The following is a 22,419-nucleotide window of genomic DNA, read 5'->3' as shown; positions in this document are numbered from 1 at the left end:
GGCAGATGGTGCCAAAGGGGCACAGTGGGAGGGGGCAAGGGTAACCAGGACCCTGTTGTGTTAACTCACAGCTCTGATCAGCAGCCCTACCACTGGGGATCTGGTGTGTGTAGGGGGGTGCATTTCCCTCTGATCTGGGGAGAGGAAGGGCAGCTCTCAAAGTGCATGGGGGCAGGAAGGGGAATTCTCCCCTCTGGCCAGCCTCGGTTAATAACTTAATATCATCTCTCTCTCTCTCTCTATCGCTCGCTCTCTCTTTTTTTTCTTTTTCTGACTAGTTTTTCTTCATTTATCTTCTTTCCCCCTTGCTTGGTTTCGAAAGTGCAGTTAGAATGACTATAATTTTTAACCTCCAGGGGAGGAACCACGCCAAGCCTTTCTGTGCACCCAGGCATCTGGGGAAGTCAAGGCCCGCAGCCTGAAGAGGGAACCTAAGCCAAGAATCTGAGAGGGGCTCTCTCTTGCGTGTGAGTGGAGGGTACCTCCCCTATCCCACCTTCTTCCTTCACCTAAGGTTAAGATGGCTTGTCCCCTCTTAGGTCTCCCTCCCTTCTCCCACCTTATGAAAGGAGAGGGGTCCTAGGAACTGCAGGGCATGGCTTCCTCCAACCCCCACACTGTCCTTTTCATAGTAAGTTCATTTGTTTGCCCTGTCCCAGGGCTGGAGGGTCTGAGGAGGGACCCGGGCAGTGCAGGGGTGTATAGGGGAGCTGAATCTATCCAAGGATGAGAGGAAGGAGAGAAGAGGTGTGGGGAGGTCTCCCTCAGCCCCCAGCTCAGCCCCTTCTCTCCAGGCTCCTCCCCACCAGCTCCGCACACCCTCTGGCCGCCTGAGGCTTTAGACTTCCTGATCCTCAAAGACCTCGAGGAAGAGTGGGGGGAAGAGTTCGGTGGGGCACTCGACTTTCATGTGGAGGAAGCGGCTGGCGTGGCAGGCCCCGATCATGCGGAGGTCAGTCACCTTCATCAGCAGCTTGGGCCAGAAGTGCGGAATGTTGTGTTTGCGGTGGTTGACGTAGTGCTCGAACGCCAGCAGGTACGCCTCCTGACTCTTCTCGATCTTGTCCACACACAGCAGGCCCGAGCGGTCTGTGGGGGAGGAAAGTGTGAGGGGGAAGTGACTGAGGGACTAGGAGACCAGTGGGTCAGACATTAGTGGGACTCAAGAGATCGGACAGAGGGGAGGGGACAGAGGCAGAGAAGCCAGAGAGCATGAGGGGAGACCCATATTAAGTGAGGTGCACAGGAGTGACCAGTGAGCTCAGAGAGGGACAGTAACAGGATGGGTAGGGGTATAAAGGCCACACACAGAGAAGAAAGTCTGGGAAGAAAGAAAACAGAGAGGTTGAGAAGGACTAGGGGGTAGAAAGTAGTAGGTGGTCAGAGAGGTAGGTGAGAATGGGGGATAGAGGGGATACTAGGGAACGAGAGATGGCAGTAAGATCCAGAAGAGGGCTGTGTGACAGCAGGTGGGTGGAAGAGAGTGGGGAATGGGGACAAAGTGAGGATGCAAGTAACCAACAGGGGAGGGGGTTAGAAAGAAAGAATAGAAGCAAAAAAGTAGTAGAGTGAAGGATCTGAGAGGCAGACTAGAGAAAGAGATGAGCAGAGAGAGCAAAGGAGAGGACAGGATGTGTGGCAAACCAAGGAATGGGGGACAGAGATGAGCCTGGATGAAAGAGGAAGTAAATGTGAAGGACAGAGAAGTGGCAGAGAGGGAAGACAGGGAAGGCAGAGAGGTGGAATTAAAAGGTAGAGAAATAGGCTCAGGGGACAAAGAAGCTGAAGGTCAGAGACTATAGGAAGAGAGCAACAGGCCCAGGGTACAGCCAAGCCCAGGGTCCCTGGAAGCTTCTGGGCCCTCCCGGCCAATCAGCAGGTACCTGTTGACATTAGCAGCACAGCCTGCAGCAGAGCCACTTCCGTGTCATCCAGGTTAAAGGCAGAGAGTGACTTGCCCAGTTCAAAGATGGCGTCGGAGACTACGCCCAGGCCGCCATTCTTGAGCTGCTCCCGCTTGACAGCCATCTCCCCACTCAGCGTCAGGGTGTCGCTTTCGGGGTCATAGCGGACAGCCGCCCGCAGGGACATGATCTCCATGCAGCACCCTTTCAGGAGGATGATCTGGTCTTCGCAAGGCAGCTGCAGAGTGGCAAGGCCACAGGAATGCTCAGCATCCCTCCCTCCCCTGCCCCGTCCGTCCCTGGCTCTCCCTCTTTGGGGGCCCTTGACAGCTGCAAGCCAACCAGGGCACCCTTGGCCTCAGCCAATAGCAGGCACTCTGAACACTTTAACCCCGTACTGAGCCTAGTACTCAGGCAGTTCCATTTAAATCTGACAGTGCTGTCTGTGCATCAGCACCCATCATAAGCTCCACTATGCAAGTGAAGACACTGAAGTCTGAGGTAACTCAGTCAAGGTCGCAGTCAATGCTGCTGCGTTGATTTTTACACATGGAGACCCATGTGTGCAGGCAATAACTACTGATAGGGTCTTCAAGTCTGTAACTTTTTGCAAGGTCTGTTTTCTGAGGCACCTCTGGGAGGGTTCAAATCATCTTTTTGACTAGTAGTCCAGAATTTAACCATTTACAGCATCAGGGAGCCTCTCTCCAGAGTTGTACTCTTTAAAAGAGATTTTTGAGGTTGCCTCGAGTATAATGGCCACATAGGTTTGAGGAGGGAGAAGCCTAGGGACACGGAGCTGGCTTGTTCCTCAGGGATCAGCTAGTCCTATGTGTGTATGTTGGGGTGGGGAGGGTGTTAACCTGGTCTTTAGAATCTCCAATGCATTTCATTTACTGAGGTGGCCCAGGAAGCAGCCCCAGATTTTCCTCCCTGTTTCTCCTCCACCTGCCACTTACCTCGGAGAACATGGGCAGTTTTTTGGCAAAGTCCACCACACGGGTGATGGCCGGGGTGATGATCTTGGTAAACTCGCTGAAGGCCTCTAGGTCCACCTTGTCTCCATCCGGCATTGAGACGATGGGTGACTGGCCAATGTCATCTGGCTAAAGGGAGGGACAGGGGAGTCAGCTGGGTCTGGAGACCCCTTTCTAACCTCTCATCAAGGTTCCCTGCCCACCAGGGGGAGCTCCAAGGCAACTTGGGGAAGAAGAGATGCTGGTACCCAGCAACTGTGGTGTCCCAGCCCCTAGATTTCCTGAGCATGCCGTCTAGAAGATGCTAGACCAGAGCAGCTTCAAGTCAGCTACTAAGAACAGTGGTAGCTGTATCTACTGCTTACTTAATATGCAGTTCATAATTAGATTATATATTTAAACACATTATCTCATTTAATCTTCATCACAACCTGATAAAAAAGATAAAACTATTATGATTTTACAGATGTGAAAACTGACGCCTAGTGCAAGAATAATCCCAAGGTCACAGAACCAATCAACAGGGAACCAGGATTTGAGCCTAGGCAGTCTGACTCCTCACTCTTACACACATATCTGCTTGGGGTCAGAGTTCACTCTTTTAGTGCAGTGGCACATTCTAGCAGGAACCAAGTGCCAGCTTTCTGTCCTCCGTCACCCGGTACAAATCAACTGCCTGGCTTCTCCCAGGTTGACCACTCCTTTGGTGCTTGATTTTCCTGTGTCCAGGACTCAGGAGGTGCTTAAAATTGCTATTACATGCCTGTGTCCTCACCTTTTCCTTCCACACTTTTCACCATGGACAGGAGAAAGAGGACTGGCTGCCCTGCTCACTGGAAGGGCAAGGCTCTGTCCTCATGGAACTCCCAGTCTGATGGAAGAGGCAGGACACAATGGCAACAATGCACACATGTGTACTAACTCAGGACTTCCAAGTTAGGAACAGTATCAACTTTGGGTTAACCTAAGAAGGCTTCCCAGGGTGAGCTCTGGTGGCCTAGTGGCAAGAAGCTGCACTGCAATCCCAGAAGTACATGGTTTGAATCCACCAGATGCTCATTACACTTACACACACACACACACACACTTTTTAAACTTTTTTTTTTTAAAAGCGGCTTCCTGGAAGAGGCAAGAGTCTAAGGCAGGACTCATCCCATCTCTCTGCCTCTTAGGTACTACCCTATCCTCTATATTCCCTCTCTCTCCTTACCAGAAATTTCCGCCTCTGCTTCCAATGGCTGCCCTGGGCATTGGTGCTGCGATGAGCTTCCGTAGCAATGTGGATCAGTTCCCACTCCTCAGGAGTGGGCTCTGGTCGCTGCTGCAGTGAACGGATCATCTCCTCCTTTCGCCTCCGCTCCCGGTTCTGCTCGATCAGCTTGCGCTTGGCCACCCGCTTTGAATCGTCTAGAACCACTGTCAATGGAGACACGACGCCCTCTGCGTGGCACTCCCCACCCAGGACATCATTTTCCTCCTCTTCAATCCTCTCCGAAACTCTTTTCCAGTGTACAGAGTGGGGAGACCCAGGGCCAGAGAAGTGGCGTGACTTCCCCAAATCAGTTGGGTGGTACAACCAAGAAAGTGACTAATTGCTGGGCCACACCTTGACTGCCTTTATAGGCTGATCCAGCAGAAGAAACTTCTAAATGTCATGTAGGTCAAATAGGTTATGGCAATAGTAGCCATACCTATAGTGCCAGTTACATTAAATGGGCAGATGATAGCTGACAGCCACTGACTTCCTAGAAAGCCCTGCCACTTTCCCATTCCCTAGTCAGTAACACTGTGCTAGCGTGGGGTGCTCAGGGGTTCTTTCTATCCAACAATCCTTCTCTAAGGCCCTCTGGCTGGTGAAAGGGAAGTGAGACTGGGCCCATACTCAGGTCTGAGAGATGAATTCTGTCTTTCCTTATCCAGGGAAGAGGGCAGGAGGGACCAAGATTTTGGACATGCAACCATCAGCCTGGCCTGGCCTGGCATTCTGCCCTTGTGGACCCTGATGATACCATGGAAGGGGGTTGCCATCCCTGAGCCCACCCTCACCCCAATCCCCAGCCACATGGCCCAACTCCCTCCCGCTGGGTCCCTTACAGTCCATGGCCATGCCCACAGCAATGCACTTCTTGAAGCGGCACAGCTGGCACTGATTGCGGGTGATCTTGTCAATGACACAGCAGCTGTCATACTTGCAGGAGTAGGTGGGATGGAGGTTCTTCTGGATTGTGCGGCGGAAGAAGCCCTGGGTGGGGGAAGACAGAGCTTGCTGTAATTTTGACTGCTCCTTCCTGAACCAAGCATGCAGTTCCCAAGTGGGGGTTGGCTGGGGGCAAGATTAGTGAGGGGGCCTGGAACTCTCTGGGCAGCAAGCACAGGATCACTAGACTCTGCCAGGCCAAGGAACCTTAGAAATGGTTGTCCTCAGCCCCCCAAGATGTAGGAAGTGGAGGTGATGTAGGCAAGAATGACTGTAGTGAGGGAGATTTAGATCTGGGAATGAAATGAGTGCCATGAGGCCTGAAGAAACAGGAGCTTAAGGAATTCAGTGAATATCTTATTTTTCATCTTGAGAAAATAACTTTTAATAAAAGTGACCCCAAAGCCATTTTTCATGCATTTCCAGGTTCCCATGTAGATGGAATTTATAAAATAAGGAAGCCACAAAAGTAAAGACAGGACATTGGGTGTAATCTCTAGGAGCTTTAAAAGAAAACTTTAAATTGTGTATGTCAAACTTAGTCTTTGCTTTAATGGAAAAACTTTAAGGATCAAGATGGTGGTTGGAATGCAAAACGCTAGTATTTATGGAACACTTACTATGTTCCAAGTTAAGCCTTTCTAGGTGACATGCCATTCCTGTTATGAAGCAGATGTTATTGTTCCCATTTTACAGACGAAGAAACTGAAGCTTAGAATGAGCTGAAACAACTTACTTAAAATCACAAGGCTAAGTGGGCAGCAGAGCCAAAGCTGAGCCTCTGGTGTGGACAACAAGACCTGAGCTCTCAGATCCTGGGGTGCATTAAAATCACCTAGGGCAATTTACAAAAATGCAACTCCGAGGCTCCAGACCTACTAAATCAGACTCTCTAGGAGTGGGGCCAAAGCATCTGTCTTTTTAAGACAGACGTTCCCTGAGGACCTGAATGTCCTTGAGCAAGAGAATTTTTGTTGTATGCTACACTACTTGCACTGCTTCTAGTAACACTGCTATGGATACTAAGTCCTTGGTAATCTTAGGGTAAATGATGCTAAATAATTTTGTTTCCTAGAAGGCCCCATATTTTCAGGAAATAGTGATCCTGGAAGAGCCACACAGGCTGAAATGAACCAAAGCAAAATCTAATTACACCCCTGAAATCTATGACCTTATCCCTTCTACCCAGGGAGACTCTGCTACCCTCTTTTCTTCTGTATTCCCCACTATACCCCCTAGCAGTGATTCTTACCCTTTTGATTACATCAGAAACAGCAGAAGAGTCGATTAGACAGCAGATTTCTGGGTCCCATCATAAACGGTTTTAATTTTGGTAGAAATGAGGCCTGGAAGTCTGCATTTTATACAGTACTGCAGGTGGTTTATAGACCACTTTTTTTTAAGATATAAAGATTGATTTATTAGAAAGTTACATCTCAAAAGACATGATGGACCTTCCTCTTTGAAAAGAAAATATGGAGGAGGGCCATGAACTACATTTTTAAAACACTAGATATTTGTTTCCAATTAGTCTCTCTAACTTGAGGACAGGACATGTGCTGTGTCTTCACATTTAGCACAGACATACCTCAGAGATACTGTGGGTTTGGTCTGGAACCATGACAATAAAGCAACTATCTCAATAAAGAGTAACACAAGTTTTCTGGTTTCCCAGTGCATATAAAACTTATGTTTACATTATACTGTAGTCTAATAGGCTTGCAATTAAAAAGTCTGAAATATTGCCACAATGCCAAAATATGACACAGAGACAAAAAACTGAGCACATGCTATTTGGGAAATGGTGCTTAAAGACATTCAACACAGAGTTCCTATAAACCTTCAATTTCTTTTTTTAAAAAAGTGTTATTAACTTGTGTATGTGTACCGTCAAATCTGATCTGACTGGTACAAGAGATTGCCCCTCCTTCTCCAGCAGAGGATCTGGTGGATTTGAACCATGTGCCTAAGTGATTGCAGTGCAGCTTATTGCCACTAGACCACCAGAGCTCCCTTAAGCTTTCAGTTTCTAAGGACCTAAATATCTTCAAGGTGCAGTAAAGTAAAGCAGAATAAAACTAGGTACAGGGCCAAGAACACTGAATGGATGAACTATGGATGACATTACTGGGCGTTTCTGACATATGCCTGACACTGTCTTAAACACTGAACATGAATTTCTTATTTCTGTCTTATCACCTATATGAGGTAAGCAATATGAATGTTCTTATTTTTTGTAGGTGAAGAAATTCAAACTCAGAATGGTTAGGCATGTTACCTGTGAGTGGCAGAGCAGGGATTATGCATAAATGAGCAAGGAAAAGAATAAATGAGTGTGGAAAGAGGAATGATAATATGATGGGGGCCTGAGGTTACATGTCTATAGAGCTTGCCTGTCATGCCAGGTCTTGAGGGCCTTAAGGGGAGTGAGATGGGGGCTCAGGTGTTGGCAGAGGGGAGGAGCCAGCTGGTCCATACCTTGCAGCCCTCACAAGTGATGCAGCGGTAGTGATAACCGGTTGCCTTGTCCCCACACACGACACACTGCTCGTCTTTGTCCAGGTAACTAGGGATATACCCTGGGTGGGAGGAAGGGAGGGAGGCAAGCAGGCATGGCTTGGGGCCCCAGCAGAGAGGATCCTACACTTTCCCCATCATCTAACTTTTTCTTTCTGTTCATCCCCTTGCCCAACCTCCCCGAAGTGTCCTTTGTCTGCAAGTAGAAACCTAGAGATACATTGGAAGGCATTATATCTTGTTGGTGGACCTGAATTGTAGTCAATTTGAAGGCAACTGGATTTTGGTGTTTTTTTAAATGAATATGGAGGATCTCGATTTTTTTGACTGCCCAAACTGGGCTTCTCTCTTGCTGCCTTTTCAAGGGGCAGGAAGCAAATATCAACAGCTTCTTTCCGGAGAATTCAGCGGCTCTTCCATCCAGGCCCTGATTCTTCCAGAGCTCAGTGAGTGGATTATGGGAGAATGAAGAGGCCTTTCTAACCTAATCCACTCTCAAAGGCTGGTTCATGACCCACATCAACTCTCCCACTACTGGATAACTCTATCCCAATCCTTCTCAGAGGATCCCCCCAAAGAAGCTGCTGGTGCATAGCAGACACAGGAAGAGGCCTGGCCTGGCATGGTGGGGCTGGGAACAGGCAGGAAGGGGCACACTCAGCCAGCCTCACCTGACATGCTGGTTTTCAGGGAACATTGGCCGTTCTTTCTTTTTCGCTTTCCATCTGGTGACCTGGCACTGGATGGGGGCAAAGGGGGACAGAATCACAAGCAGTCCTTGGGAAATCCCTTTCTCATCCAAGAGGTTTATACAGTCCCCCAGGCCCAACTCCCTCTATCTGTGTCCTCATTCTACCCCCCAACCCCAGTCAGCTGACAATGCTGAGAAGGGTCCAGTTATCTGGAAGCTGCAGGGGACAAAGATAAGGGGCTTGGCTAGGGTACAAGCATATTTCAGGGCCCCAACACACACACATGTACTACAGAACCATAAGCACTATATTGTATAATCTGAAGGATAGCCACATATATCAACCTTCATTACAAGACACATACTAAGAAAGTATTTCCAGAAAATGCTTAAAGCTCTGTAAGCTTTAGTACATGCACAAGTACATATACACAATATTGTACCAGCACAAACAAGCACCAAATGAAAAGATCAAATTCACTCCCTGGAATCCATTCTGATTCATTAACAATTCTATAGACAAAGCAGAAACATGTCATGGGGTATCTCTAATTATATATCTTATTGGGGGCAGGCTGGCTTCTCTTTCTCCTGAGAACACCTGGTGGGTTTGACCTGTCAACCTGTTGGTTAACAGCCTAACCTCTAATATCCTACATTACCTCAAGCAAGAACCAGGGTCTATCTATATATCCAGATAATTTGTAAGGTACTCTCAAAGAATTAAGTGACCTGTAGGCTATATTCATATGTTACCTACACAGTCCTGTGGACAGGAACCTACTAATACCATCTCCCTCCTCCCAGTGGAACATAATTGCTTGAGTTCCAAGTCGTGCACAGGTGCTAAACATCAGACATGCTCCTAGCATCTAGAATCAAGAATGGAAGAACACAAAAGACCTTCCAGAATTACCCTGTCCTTGGCCTCCACTTAACAGAATAGCAAACTAAGGTCCCACTTGAACTTGGTGACACCGGACACTAGACCGTGATCAAGCCCTTGCATTCCAGATATCAGCAACCCTTCTCCTCTGCACATGTATGTCACCCTGGTGCTCCACATACATGTTACATAACCATGGACGCACACGTTACATAAGCCCTTCTACATGCATGCAAGATTTGGACCCCCTCCCACACCCACCCTGCTGTGTGGCGTGGTGCAGGGCCCCTCCTCCTGGAGCCAGAAGCAGCTCACAACACACTGACACAGTGACCTTGACCAGGGTCACAGTCACAGATAGCCCTGTGCTTCCCATTCCCTGGGGATTACCCCTATCTGGTTCCTAAAAGGCTGGAGGGTCAGGTCCCCCTCTGGTTTCTTGAGTCGGGGTGTGTTCTGGGGAACTCGGGGCCACCTAGGTTCCAGTTGAGCAGCAGCTTCAGAAATTACCTCACTCAAAGGTTTTGGGTGCAGTTCCAGGAATAGCCACAAGGTGGCGTTGGGACATGGGGGAGGGGAGACTGGTCGGCAGTTTTTTGGGAGGGGGACCGGGAATTGGCATTCCCGCCCTTATCAAGCCTTGGGAGCCCGCTCTCCCAAATCAACAGACACCTGGGCAGGGAACGGGGGGCAGGGACTACAGACCAGGGCTGCTCTAGGTCAGGCCAAATCTCCCTTCTCAGAGTCTCGCCTTGGGTGAGGTTTTGGACCTGGGTAGGGGGGGTGGGAAGGGTACACTGGGGGCTCCACCCAACTGTAAGCCCTACCTACTTCCTCCACCCCTCCAGGGACCCAGTCTTGGGCCCCAGGGCTTTGCCTGGCCAAGCCTCCGGCCTCCTGGCTCAGGATTTGGTCTCCTAGGCAACAGCCACACTGCTCCCCAGAGCACCCCTTCCCCCATCCCCTCTCTGGCCATAGGCACAGGCTGTACCCAGTTCCCTGGGCACTGTGCCAACTGGGACAGATCTCTGTGCCACTTGGTGTGGATGGGAGAAGTAGAGACCCTCTGGGCTCCTCAAGGCCAGCGTGGAGCGTAGGTAATGCATGCCTAGTCGTGTGTGCAGGGCTGACGCTGCCTGCACGTGTGTGCAAAACCTTCATGGGTGGCATGTGCTCTCCTTCCTGGGAGGAGCTTTATGGTAGAGCCCGCCTTTCCCCAAGAACAAGGAAGAGTTTGTGGGGCTCCCAATAGGTTCCAAATATAAACGTGAACTGTGACCCGTGTAGCTGGTGACTGTGTGCCCCAAAATATCATGCTACACGCACCAGATCTTGTGGACAAAACACTTGTGAGCAGATGGCTGATGGGCTACTAGCAGGGGGAGGAAGGTGGCAATGCCTTTTGAAGCCCGTACACTGGCTGAGGGTAGCAGTAGCAGAAAGGGACAAGAGCTAGAGAAAAGGGCACTTGAAACTGCCCTGCGTGGTCAAGAGTATAGCCATGTCCCTGCTGCCTGAATACTCTGCTTCATATCACAGACGTATGACAGGGACATCTCTTAACCCAGGTGCCTACTTTCCTATTACATTAGAACATAACTTCATCCCCAAGGTAGGCAGCAGGCTTGCTGACCTCAAGCACACCTCCAAGAGGGGCTTAGAAGGTTCAAGTTTAGTTCTTGTCAGGGAGAGAGAGACCTATTGCCCCACTAGGTGAGCATGCCCACTGCCTGGGCCATTACCTGCTCTCCTCTGGGTCTGACCCACACTCCAGCTTGCTTGGCTTCTGTTCCATTCACTTCAATTCCATCCAGGATGCACTCCAGCACGCCAAGAGACTGGGGTGGGCACACAAGGCCCCCCCGGCACACCCACAGGCCACCCACCCCCCACCACCCAGGCCCTAAGGCACAGCACCCATGGTGCCCGCCTCAGCACGTGGCCTTCACACCATGCCCTGCGCCCCAAGGGGGGCGGGCAGTGGGAGGGGCCAGGGAGTGACAGGTGGGAGGGCTGGAGGGCAAGCCGGATCTGTCCTGGGTGTCCTGGACTGGAGTTCCAGAAGAAGGTTTGGAATCTTGTCCTGTCCTGAAGTCCCTACACAGAGAAAAGAGAAAGAAGATGTCACCGCTCAAGGTTCTTTTGGTGCCAACAATTTGAATTCTTGGGATACACAGCCAGCTGGTGACAGGTATGATGGGTAGGCAAAGACAGTTCAGTTGTCCTTCCCTAAGGGAAGACCAGGCTTTCTTCCATCAACAGGCAGAGCAAGTGAAATTGTAGACTTACATCCTGAGCTCCAAAGCTGGGGAAGGATGGAGGGAAGAAGTGAGGTTATTTGTGCATCCTGTCACACATCTCAATCCTCACATTCAATTACGTGCCAGGCCCTTCATAAGTATCTATAAACAGAAACTGTATGACCACCCTTCTAGCCAAGGTTGCCTAAAATTCATCAGTATGATAGAGGTTAACAGAGGTCCAGGGAAGCACCAGCAAAGGGTGAGACGAGGGCATGGATGCAGGGACCATGGCAGTTGATCTTAGCAACTTAAGGAGAGAAAGACTGACAGCAGTGGGGAACAGACTGCAACTGTGAAGTTATGATTCCTCAATCTCAGCCTTCCAGGGATTCCAGAGTTTCCTATACAATGTCCCAGGTCACACTTCTGGTCCGAGGGCCAGACATCCCAGTTAAATTTGGTTGAGCTGCCATCTCCCAGGATAGTGAAGGGAAAGCAAAAGGTTAACTAACATGCACTGACTGGTAGATACCAAGTACCCTCTGAAGGGGGCGTCAGAACCTTCCTGATGAGGAAACTGAGTCTCAGAAAGCTTGTCATTTATTCAAGTTTACATAGCTATGAGCAGGTGGCTCAGGGATTATACCCAGCACCCTGGCTCTGATGCTAATCTCGTTCTGCTACTTGGAGTCCAGGGCAATGCCAAGTTGGGTCCACTGTCCCGTTTAAAGAGCATATCTGAACCCAGGCTGCAGACAGGGCTAACCTTCTGTGCACGTCTCCCTGCATGGCCGGGTACAGGCATATGAGGGCGACAAAAGATGCAGCTCCACACACACAACCTCCTAAATGTGATCGTTGCAGGAGACCTCGCCTCTGGGCCCCCTTGCCTGACCCTCAGGAACTGATAAGGAGTCAGAGTAGGAAGAAATGGAAGATAAGTCAGGGTACTGGGCAGGGCAGGGGCACAGGGCCTCTGCATCCAAGCAAATTCCCAGAGTGGGAGGGACCGCATGAGGGGGATGCATTCTGCCTCTGACACTCCCCCAGGCCAAAACTGAGCACTGGGGGCTGGATAGGAGACTGGGGGAGGGGGGAAAGCGGGGAGCCTTAGCCCAGGGAGCCGTCAAGAAAGTAGGTCAAGTTTTTCTTGGCTTGTGGAGAAATTCCTGTTATAAATTTATAATGGCGTAGCCAGCCCTGAGGGGTGGAGGTGGGGGAGGAGGAAGAGTGGGTGGGGATACCCAGGGGTTGGGCACTGGGGCCAGCGCAGCGAGGGGCAGGGGGCTTGGCAGTCATGAGGGCGGGTCTGGACAAGAGAAGAACCATTTTTTTCTCAGTTGCCTGTTCCCACTTCCATCCATGTCCCTCTGGGCCTCATTCGCTGTCTGCTCAGGTCTGTCTGCTTCTGAATGTCTCTCTCTCTGGATCTGGGTGTCTCCCTGTCTCCCCCCAGGCTGTGCCTCGGTGCTTGGCACACCCTGGCTGCGGTGCTGCCCCCGCCTGTCTCCTGCCCGCTTGGCACGCTGCCACCACTTGTTTACAGAAGCTGGAAAAATCCACTCGCCAGCTGGAGGCCCAAGAGCCCCCGGGGAGGAGAGGAGGCGGGCACAGGAGTGGGCATGTGGAGAGGGGCAGCCCCAGGGAGTAGGCCCTGGGGGCAGGCACAGAGGCCATGGTGTGTGGGAATGGACATCAGGAGCTGTTGGCCAGGCAGGGATCTCCAGCAGCCACCACATGGGCTGGGCAGCTCCTGCCCCTAGGCAGTACATAGCTCCTGAGAGCCTCCTCCCCCCCAACACCTCTGCCACCACTAGTTGCTACAGGGCAGACCTGGGGTAGCGCCAACCTAAGCCACCATGTTTATTTTCCCTTCCCCCTCCTGGGCCCAACCTGAACTCCAAATATGTCTGGGCATTGCACGTGCTGGCTGCGGGAACGACAAGCTGTCGCCCCACCTCTATGGGGCCCTGGTGCCAGGTTGGTGGAGCCAGACTATGGGTAGCCCCTGGCAGTGGACAGAGGAGCAAGATGCTGCCTTCCCTACCTAGGGCACCCTTGCCTGGCACCTAGCAAGAGGCTGGAACCCCTGGAGAACTCCTTGTCAGCTCTTGGGGACACACCTGGGCCTCTGAGGTAACAGAGAGCTGAGGCAGAGGGCCTGGCCTGCTAGGAGGCACAAACCATATGAGCTTGTGTTAGCAGTGGGCAGAAACATGCCAGCCAGGAAGGGGCTTGGGCAAGGCAACCCACCTGGATGGGCAGCCTCTCTCCCTACCACCAGAAGTCCTGCTTCATTTCCCAAGCTCCTTCCAGGCAAATCTCCTGTGGAGGCAGGAACCTGTCTCATGGAAGTGAAGGGGGCGTGGCCATGGGATTCCAAGTCTAGGCTGGACAGCAAGACCCACCTGTTGGCTGGTCTGGCCACCCACTCTCTTTTTGTAAGATAAGGGCTACTGGGTGGCAGTGTGGGCAAGGTGCCCGAGGAGGGGGAAGCATTTCATTAAGCTTAAGTGCTTCTGCAATGAGGGGATGGGGACAAGAAGCCAATGCGGCATCTGTTGGCATCAGGCCAGGTTCCCACTGTTGTGTGTTCTGATCTACAGCCCTGAAGATTCAAGGGATATCCCCTGAGGACTCTTGCATTGCCGGAAGGGAATCTGGCTCCCCCAGACCTAGCCTTGATTCTATATGACCCTGCTCTCCTGGCATCTGCCCTACCTGCCTGGGCCCCTGAACTTTGTCTTGAATGCTCTGAGGAAAAGCCAGTCCTGCTCCTTGCCAGCCACACCGAGGGCACACAGACAGGGGAAATGAGAGAGAGAGAGAGAGATGAGAGGAGGGGAGGAACTATGAGGAGGGGGAAGAACAAAGAGAAATGAGATGTGGTAGGGATATGGGGTGAGGGTCGAGTCAGGTATGATGATAAAGAGAAAGAAAGGAGCAATGAAGTGGGGGATGTGGCAGAGGGGGGTGAGGCAGGAAGGGGGACAGATATGGAAGGGGGCAAATGAAGGAGGGGGGAAACAAAGAGAGGAAGGTAACAAAGAACGATGGGTTGGGGGGTGCTTCATGCCCTGCCGAAGTCCCACCCCATCCAGGCTGTGGAGAGGGAGGACTAGGAATGGTTTCCACGGTGACAGCTGGTTCTTGGTGGCCTGGCATGTGGGCTATTAATAGTGCTGTGGGTAGGCTCACACCTCCCTCTCCCCTTCCCCTCTGCTTTGCTGCTAGGGTTGGGGGAGAGGATCTCCCCCCACCCACTCCCACTCCTCTGGCATTAACACTCTGACTCTGCACCATGGGAGCCAGGGAGGGAGATGGTAAGGGGCCTGGGTGGCCACTGGAGCCCAGACACACATGGGCATGCACAGGCAGACACAGGCATCTGCTTGCAGGCACGGGTGCCAACATGGGCCCATGGGCAGGCCGAACACCAGCAGGCCCTGGAGTCTGGGGCACTGGTGGAGAGGCAGTGGCAGCACATGGCTCGCACCAGGGGTTCAGGGACTGATGCCTCTCTAGGGCTGAGGCCTCTTTCCCCTTCCCTTATAGGCCCCTCTTCCTGTGTGCTATTCTCAGGTAAAGATTGGGCAGGGCTGCCCCACCCAGCTCTCTGTTATCCTTGTGCCAGGAAAGAGAGGAGGAGTGAAGGCGGGAAGAAGGCACTATTTGGCAGGTGTGAGATGGCAGAAGAGTACACACAGACGCTGGGCACCAGCTTGGCAGGCCTGGGTGGGGGGAGGTGACGGGAGGGGAAGGAAGGAGGAGATGGAGGGGAGAGAGGCAGTTTTTCTTGGTGGGCTCTCTCTGAACACCTGGAAGGGCAGATTCTTGAAGTTCAAGGCAGTGACCTAAGAGTCTAGTCTCCCAGATATTCCAGGGCCTTAGAGGCTAAAAAATGGGGGATGGGTGTGGACGATGACCTAAGGGGGAGTTTGGCTACTTAAACAAAGGATCCTCAGCCCCCCTAAAAAGAATATAACAGGAAACTCTCCCCTGCAGGTCAGAGAAAGGCATAAACAGCAGCCTTGACTTGGGCCAGATGCCCAGTATTAACATCAAAGACCATACTCCCCCACCACACTCCAGCCCCACCCACCTGCTGCTCTCCTCTCCCCCCTCCTGAAGCCCAGGCCAGCTCCCAAGAGGGCAAGTGGGTTCCCAGGTCTAGAGGTCACCTCCCCAGACACATCCACTGCCCTATGACTAAAAGGATTGTGTGATCATACCTATCATAAGAACTCAGCTCCTTCCCTGTGAACCCAAAGAACCTCATGCCTCAAGCCCCAGTTCTCTTGAGCAATGGAGATGGAAGACCCCAACAGCCAAGAATCAGAGCTAGAAGCACCCCAAGCTGGGCAAGGCACATTCCCCCCCACCCTCCCTCCAGCAGCCAGCGGGGTAATCGGAGCTGGGAGCTGGGGCAGCTGAATGCTGGAGGCATGAATGTCACGGGGCCAAGGCGCTCGCTGCAGATGGCATCATGGGGTGGGCACAGGGCTTGGGGTCCTCTCCTCCACTCCCCTCTTCTGAAAGCAACAGAGAGGAGTAGCCTGCAAGCCCTAGGGGGGAAACGCCAGGGAGGAGAAAGAATGGTGGAGGGAGAAGGGAAGGCAGGGATGTCCTCCCAGGCACCCCAGGGAGGCGGAGCCCCCGCCCAAGCAGAACTGGCAGCAGCAGAGAGGGAGAGAGGAGGGAGGGAGGTGAAGGGGGAGAGAGGAGGAGGGAGAGAGGGGGGAGACTATGAGAGAGAGAGAGAGAGAGAGAGAGAGAGAGAGGAAGAGAGGGAGGGGGGAAGAGGATTGAGGGGAGCGAGGAGAGAGGGAGGGAGATATTAAGAGAGAAGGAGAGGGGGTGAGGGAGAAGAGGAGTGGCAGAGATGGGGAGTAGAGTGTGTGAGTGTGTGTGTGAGAGAGCGCGTGACAGTGAGCAAGGGAGTGAGTGCGCACCAGCAAGTGAATGCAGCTGAAGTCTCCTGCACATACACAGACACGTGCAGCCTCTCTCTCTCCTTTTCTCTGTGTGTGTGTGAGTGAGTGTGTGTGTGTGTGTGTGTGTATGTGGCTCTCTCTTTCTCTCCCCACCCCCCCCTCAGCCGCATGCGCAGAGCCTCTTGGCTCCGGGTACAGGTTATAGCAGCTCTTCAGAGCCCTCCCCAGCCCACACATGCACAAAAACACTCACACATGGATGCGCGCACAACACACCCACTCACTGATGTGTACAGAAATGCCGACAGCCACCAAAGCCTCAGGTCCCCCATGCGCCTCCCCCGCCCGCATGCCTGGGTAAAAGAGAAAATGAAACAGGCAGCTAGGCACCAGGAGGCAGGAGCTCAGCTCTTCCTGAGAGGAGGACAAGGAGGAGGAAGAGCTGGTGGATGCGAGGAAGGCGAGGAGGGGGCTGGGGCTAATCTAATCTGGCTGCTCTTTGCTACAGCGCGCTGTGTGTGTGTGTGTGTGTGTGTGTGTGTGGTCTTTGCCTTTGGCACTAACCTTCAACCCCCAGCTCCAGGTCCCCAGAGAGAGGGCCCCGCCCCTCAAATAGGGTTGAGGATAGCATTTCCTGGCCCCCAATCAGTTCCATCTCACTCCTCAAGTCTACCCAGTGAACTTCTGACCCTTTCTTCCAAGGGAGTGCCTCCTTGGCACCCCAACCTTTGTGCCATGGAATCAAGGCTGGACCTTTATTAATTTATACATTTTATAAATTAGTATAGTGAAGGTGTATGCATTTATACGTTACTGTGAGATACCCACGCATCCACTACACACCAGCCATGAGCAAATCAGTGAGAGCCTGAGAACTATTTTTCTGCTTACAGACCGTATGTGTCCCCAAGCTGGAGCATGCCAGGCCCTTCGAGAAGAGAGCTGGATCCACAGGCATTGCTTACCATGCCAGCAACATTTATTGGACACAGGTGTGACGGCAAGCCCTCACCCTATGCCACATTATTCAATGCTCACTCTCACTGAAGCAGGCCCTGGGTAGTGCAAACAAATACCAAGTTCAGCCACTGCTTCAAATGTTGGAGGCCTGAGTTCATGCTGAGGTGCCTTGGAAGAAAGGCCTGGCAATCCACTTGTAAAAAACAAGCCATTGAAAACCCTACGGAGCATAATTCTACGGTGACTTACATGGGGTGGCCTTAAGTTAGATCTGAGTTGAATGTAATTAGTTTGGCTTTACTGGGTTTCTCAGTGAGGGAGGCATCACTATTTCTAAAGGATGAAAATCTAAAGCCCCAAGTCATACCATTTATGCATGGCAAAACGCCAGAGCAATGCTCTTTCCACCATGCTTACCTCCCTCTCCAAGAAGCCAAAGCCCCTCTGCAGCCATGAGGACTACAGTTGTGATTAGACCCCCACTCAAAAGGGCTCCCTAATTCCCCAGCCCAGGTATCTTCATTGCCCTTGCTTCACCTTGTAAAGGAGGAACTGGTAAAAGGGATTTGAGGAGAGGGGTTCCTCAGGAAATCCTCAACATCATACTCCTCACAGAAGAGACAGCCCAGGGCACACCCTCTATCCCTAGATGTCACGCCCCATACCCTTCACACTAAAGCTCCTTCTGCAGGAGAGGGGAATGTGCATTTGCCAATCAGGGCTGGCTTCTGGTTGAGCAATGTTAGGTGCAGGGAATGCTGGGCACCAAGGAGATAAGAGGACAGCTGGACAGAGAGGAAAAAGTCCTTCCTCCTCAAGTCAGTCTTGGACTGTAGGAGCAAACAGGGAAAGGGACAGGAGAGAGATCTGCTTCCCCTGTTGCTTATTCTGCACCCTTAACTCCACTGTCTCAATCTTGTTTCAAGACAGATGCAGACATGCCCAAACATTCACACATGTGCCCCTCGCTAGTGAGGTTCAGCCCTGGTTCAGATGGCAACAGTTCCTTTTAAAAAGCAGTGGGGGAGGGGTGGGCAGGGAGAAAAGTGCAACAATGAATGAATGGAAATCCAAAGTCTCCGCAGCTAAATCGTGGGGGCCAGTGTTTGTGGCAGTGCAGAGGAGTCACCTCGGGAAGCCACTGTCTTCCACACTTAGCTTCAGTTTGGGGATGGAAAAGTGATATAAAGGGTGAGGAGCTGGAGACTGGTAGCCCACTGTCACTCCAACTCATTCCTATAATTTCTATATCCTATGATGTAGCTCTTCCAAGAAGTGCAGAGATCCCAGACCCTGCATTTTCATGCCTGTTATGTGCCTGGCAATTGTATGAGCATTTTGTATGTTCTAACTCATTTAACCCTAAAAAAAACCCAAAAACAAAAAACCCAACCCAACAAGCCAAGTAAAGTACATATTATTATCATCCTTAACTTACAGATAAGGCAAGAGAGAATTTCAATTCTCTTGCCCAAGGTTATATATAGCCTGCAAGTGGCTGAGCTAGGATTCAAAGGCAGGCAGTCTAGCACCCTTCAAAAATCCCTGTTCTTACCTATCATGTAATAATACCTGCTAGGGGGTCAATACATTCTCTTGTGGCCACGTCTCAGTGTCTCCTCCTGGCACATGGATTCTTCACAGCATAATCACTACTGTTTCCTTCTCCACGTGTGGCAAGACTAGAGGGGAGCAAGGCTGGACATGCTTGGTGGCCCCTTGCCTACTGCCCCCTGCTCAAATTCCTGCACTGGAAGAGCTGTCTTTCCTGTACCCCAGTCTGGTGTCTGTGCTCCTGGGTGAGTGGACCTCGCTCAAGCCCTGTACATGGTCTGGGCAGCTGGAGCCTCAGAACCTGGCCCTGCGGCTGGGCAAAGAGGACACAGCTGTTGGGCATCTTTGAGGTGGGTCTCAGCTGCCAGGGGTGTGGAGAAAGGCTATTGTGAGTCTTGCCATGAACTCAGCTCAGCCAGGTCATGCCAACTTCTACCACTATCTATGGGGTGTGTGTGTGTGTCATTATTTTCTGGCTGAGTCTCAGTGTGGGAAGAGTTTCCTCTCTGGTTGGTTTGGGAACCAGCTAGCAGCCTATATGCCAAGGACTTCCACAGACCTGGTGTCCCCTGGCTGCTGCACCCCTCAGCCTGAGGAGGTCAGTTCCAGGGGCAGTAACTGACCTCCCTCCTTTCCCACTCCCAGCCCCTAAAACTGCTGGCCACAGCTGCAACTTTAAGGAAGCGCAGGATGTCCTGAGCAGCCAGCTGAGCCCCCCAGCCCCCACCCCAACCTCTTATTGACCCCAGAGGCAGGGCAGGCGGGGCGCAGGGGCGGAGCTTGAGCATTAACAACTGGAAAAGTATGAAGCACATCACTGCCAGTTCCCAGCTCTGAGAAGAGGAGGCTGTGGCACAGAGAGACAAGGACGGGGTAGTGACAGGGTGAGAGAGAGTTCCAGAAAGGCTGAGAATGACAGAGAGATGGGGGAGAACTGGACATAGCAAGACAGGGCAACACAGAGAGAGAGAGAGACAAGAGTTAGAAATTCCAAGTCAAAAATACACATCACTCACCCAGCCACACACCAGCATATAGCCTCCTAAGGAAAGCTTCCAAGTTTGGAGAGGAGGGTGAGGTGGGAAAAGGGGCCCAATTCATGATGGGAGGCAGGAACTCAGCTGGGGGCCAGTGAGCATCCCCAGGAAAGGCCCAGGCAAATAATCCACAGTGGGGGCAGCTAGATCCCCCAGTTTGTTTTAGGGCGGGAATGAGGGCCACTCCCTAGGAGCCAGCTCTCCCCAAGATACCCCCTCCCCCAGCAGTCAGGACATTTCCAGCTGCTGGGAGTCACTGGGCCCTGTTCCAGCTACAAGACTCGGCCTTCAGCAACCCCCCTGCTCCAACTCTCTTGCTTTTGTGTCTCAGTCCTAAAATAAAAAAGAAAGAAAGAAAGAAAAAAAAGAGAAAGAGAGAGAGAGACTATTCCCTAAAGCCTCTGGGGCTGATCCTAAAGGGAAAAAAAGAAGATATGAGAGGAAGCTTGAGGGGGGAAAGCCTGTGATTGTGGGTGCAGCTGGGTGCATGTCTGATGGCATGGGCTGCAGCATGTACTGGGATGGTCTGTTTGCATGGACATGAGGTTGACTGGGTCAACCCTGATGAGTCCCAGGGAGTGTGTGCAAACATGTGCACCTGTGTCTGCAGTTGCAGACCACAATCAAGTAACAAACATTTATAAGACTTGTGCTGGATCCCACCCAGAGCCATTTGAGAGTCCCCCCTAGGTCTCAAGGAGCTAGCATGGTGGTATGATAAGGGAAAGAGACTTGAGGACACGTTACCTTGCCTGCCTCACACCATTACACAGGACAAATTGACATCATGAATTTCATTTTCTTGGAATCAGAGGTTTTGTTGTATACAGAACCTCAGAGCCACGCAGCAAGAATCCAGGAAAATACTTGTTGCTAAGTTGTGTATACATGTGTTGATGTGTAACTGCGTTTCAGTTTGACTGAGTGACAGCAACTGTCACTGCAGGAGATGATGTCTGTGTGACTGGGCTCATGCATGCTTGCACATGTGTGCCTGTGAATGACAGGGTCTTTTGTAATTGTGTGACTGTGTGCATGCATGTGTGTGATAGTGACTTTTTTCCTATGTGCGTGACAGTGACTCCTCCTTGCCCCTGTGTGACAGCATCTCAGTGTTACCCTGTGCGTGGGGATATTCATGGGTCACCCTCCCTGCTCTTGGTCTCCCGTGGGTGTGTCCTACCCCTCTGAGAGCCACAGTGCAGCGGCAGCCTCCCTCTCCCTTGTCCCCATGTGGGTGTGTCCAACAGCTCCTGTCCTTGAGTCTGCCTGAGTGTCCCTGGGTGTGCATGTGGCTGTCTGTATGGGCATTTCTGTGTCTGCATGTCACACTCGATTCCCCTCACATCTAGGACAACAGCTCCCTTCCATCCCCTCCCCCTCCAACCAGCACTGGCTTTCCTATGTCCAGACCCCTCCCCTAGAGCAGGTGACTCTCTCCGCTGGCCCTACCATCCATCCGTCCCCCCCTCCTGGGCTTCTTTTCCACACCGGACGAGGGAGGGCACAAACCGAGAAGGGGCATGAGAGACACGTTGCAAGGAAGGGAAAACAAGGAGTGAGGACACACATACACAACACACGTCCCTTCTTCCTTCTCTTCCCCAGCCACCTCAACCTAAAACTCTCCTTTTCTAGGGACCCTCAATCCCCCCACCCCACGCGCACACATAGACACACACTTCCCCCCCCCCCAGCCGCGTTTTTGCAATTAGGAGTGTTGCAACCAGAGAACCATGCTCAATTGGAGAGGCGGAGGAGTGGGGGGACGGGGGGGAACTTCCCTCTCCCCGGGCCCATGCAAGCCCCCCTTCTCGCACTCCAACTGCCCTCCGCAGCCCTCCGCAGCTTTGCAAAGGCCACTCGGCCTCAGAGGCTAGGGGTGCGGGCTGGGGGGGGCAGGCCTCCGGCGCACCGTAAACAAACCGCGGCGCGGCGGCGAGCGGGCGGGGGAGCTCCGGCCAGCCGGCAGCGGGTCCCGGCCCGGGAATGCGCAGCAGACTGGCCGGACAGAGGCCGGGCGGGCCCTCGAGGGGGAGGCCTGGACGCCATCTCCACTGACAAACCCCGGGGCCCACCGACCTCCTAGCAACACCTCCCTTCCTCGGGGCGTAAGTTGCAAGCGCCCAGGGTATGACAGGGTCACCGAGGCTCCAGCGAAGGCGGAGACTGGCAGCCGGACCCCCTGGGCGCCCCCAGCCCGGCCAGAGAGCTGGCCTTAGAGCCCCGCGGCTTTGCATAATCAGCCGCGATGCATTTGCATATTAATGCCCCCTCGCTCCCTCCCCCTTACCTCGGCGTGGCGCGCTGGACCAGGCTGGGCAGCGAGCGACGCGGGGGTCTCAGCGCCCCGAGCCAGGGGCGTCCATGGGGGGCCGGTAGGGCCCGGCCGCCCGCCTCCTGCGCCCGGGTGTGAGTGCGAGTGAGCGCGGGGGGGCGGGGGGCGAGTGTGGCGGCCCCGCGGCTCCTCCAGCAGAGGCGGCGGCCGCTCTGGCTCCTCCCTCCCCCGCCCCGCTCCG

General features: G+C 52.6%; 1 protein-coding gene across 1 annotated transcript; it reads right to left on the bottom strand.

Moving 5' to 3' along the window:
- Positions 1 to 269: 269 nt before the first annotated feature.
- THRA (thyroid hormone receptor, alpha) lies at positions 270 to 22,419 on the bottom strand. Its single transcript, XM_006889407.1, has 9 exons — positions 22,194 to 22,419; positions 10,915 to 11,269; positions 8,267 to 8,334; positions 7,557 to 7,657; positions 4,976 to 5,123; positions 4,092 to 4,297; positions 2,864 to 3,010; positions 1,884 to 2,142; positions 270 to 1,089 (listed from the first exon to the last, which is right to left on the bottom strand). The coding sequence occupies exons 2-9, from the start codon at positions 10,965 to 10,967 to the stop codon at positions 839 to 841; spliced, it is 1,233 nt and encodes a 410-aa protein (XP_006889469.1). The 5' UTR covers positions 10,968 to 11,269; positions 22,194 to 22,419; the 3' UTR covers positions 270 to 838.

Source organism: Elephantulus edwardii, unplaced genomic scaffold (assembly GCF_000299155.1).
Source record: "Elephantulus edwardii isolate Elephantulus edwardi_28Jun2011 unplaced genomic scaffold, EleEdw1.0 scaffold00077, whole genome shotgun sequence".
Lineage (NCBI taxonomy): Eukaryota > Metazoa > Chordata > Mammalia > Macroscelidea > Macroscelididae > Elephantulus > Elephantulus edwardii.
The sequence above is the reverse complement of the archived record's forward strand: the minus strand, read 5'-3'. Positions and strand labels throughout refer to the sequence as shown.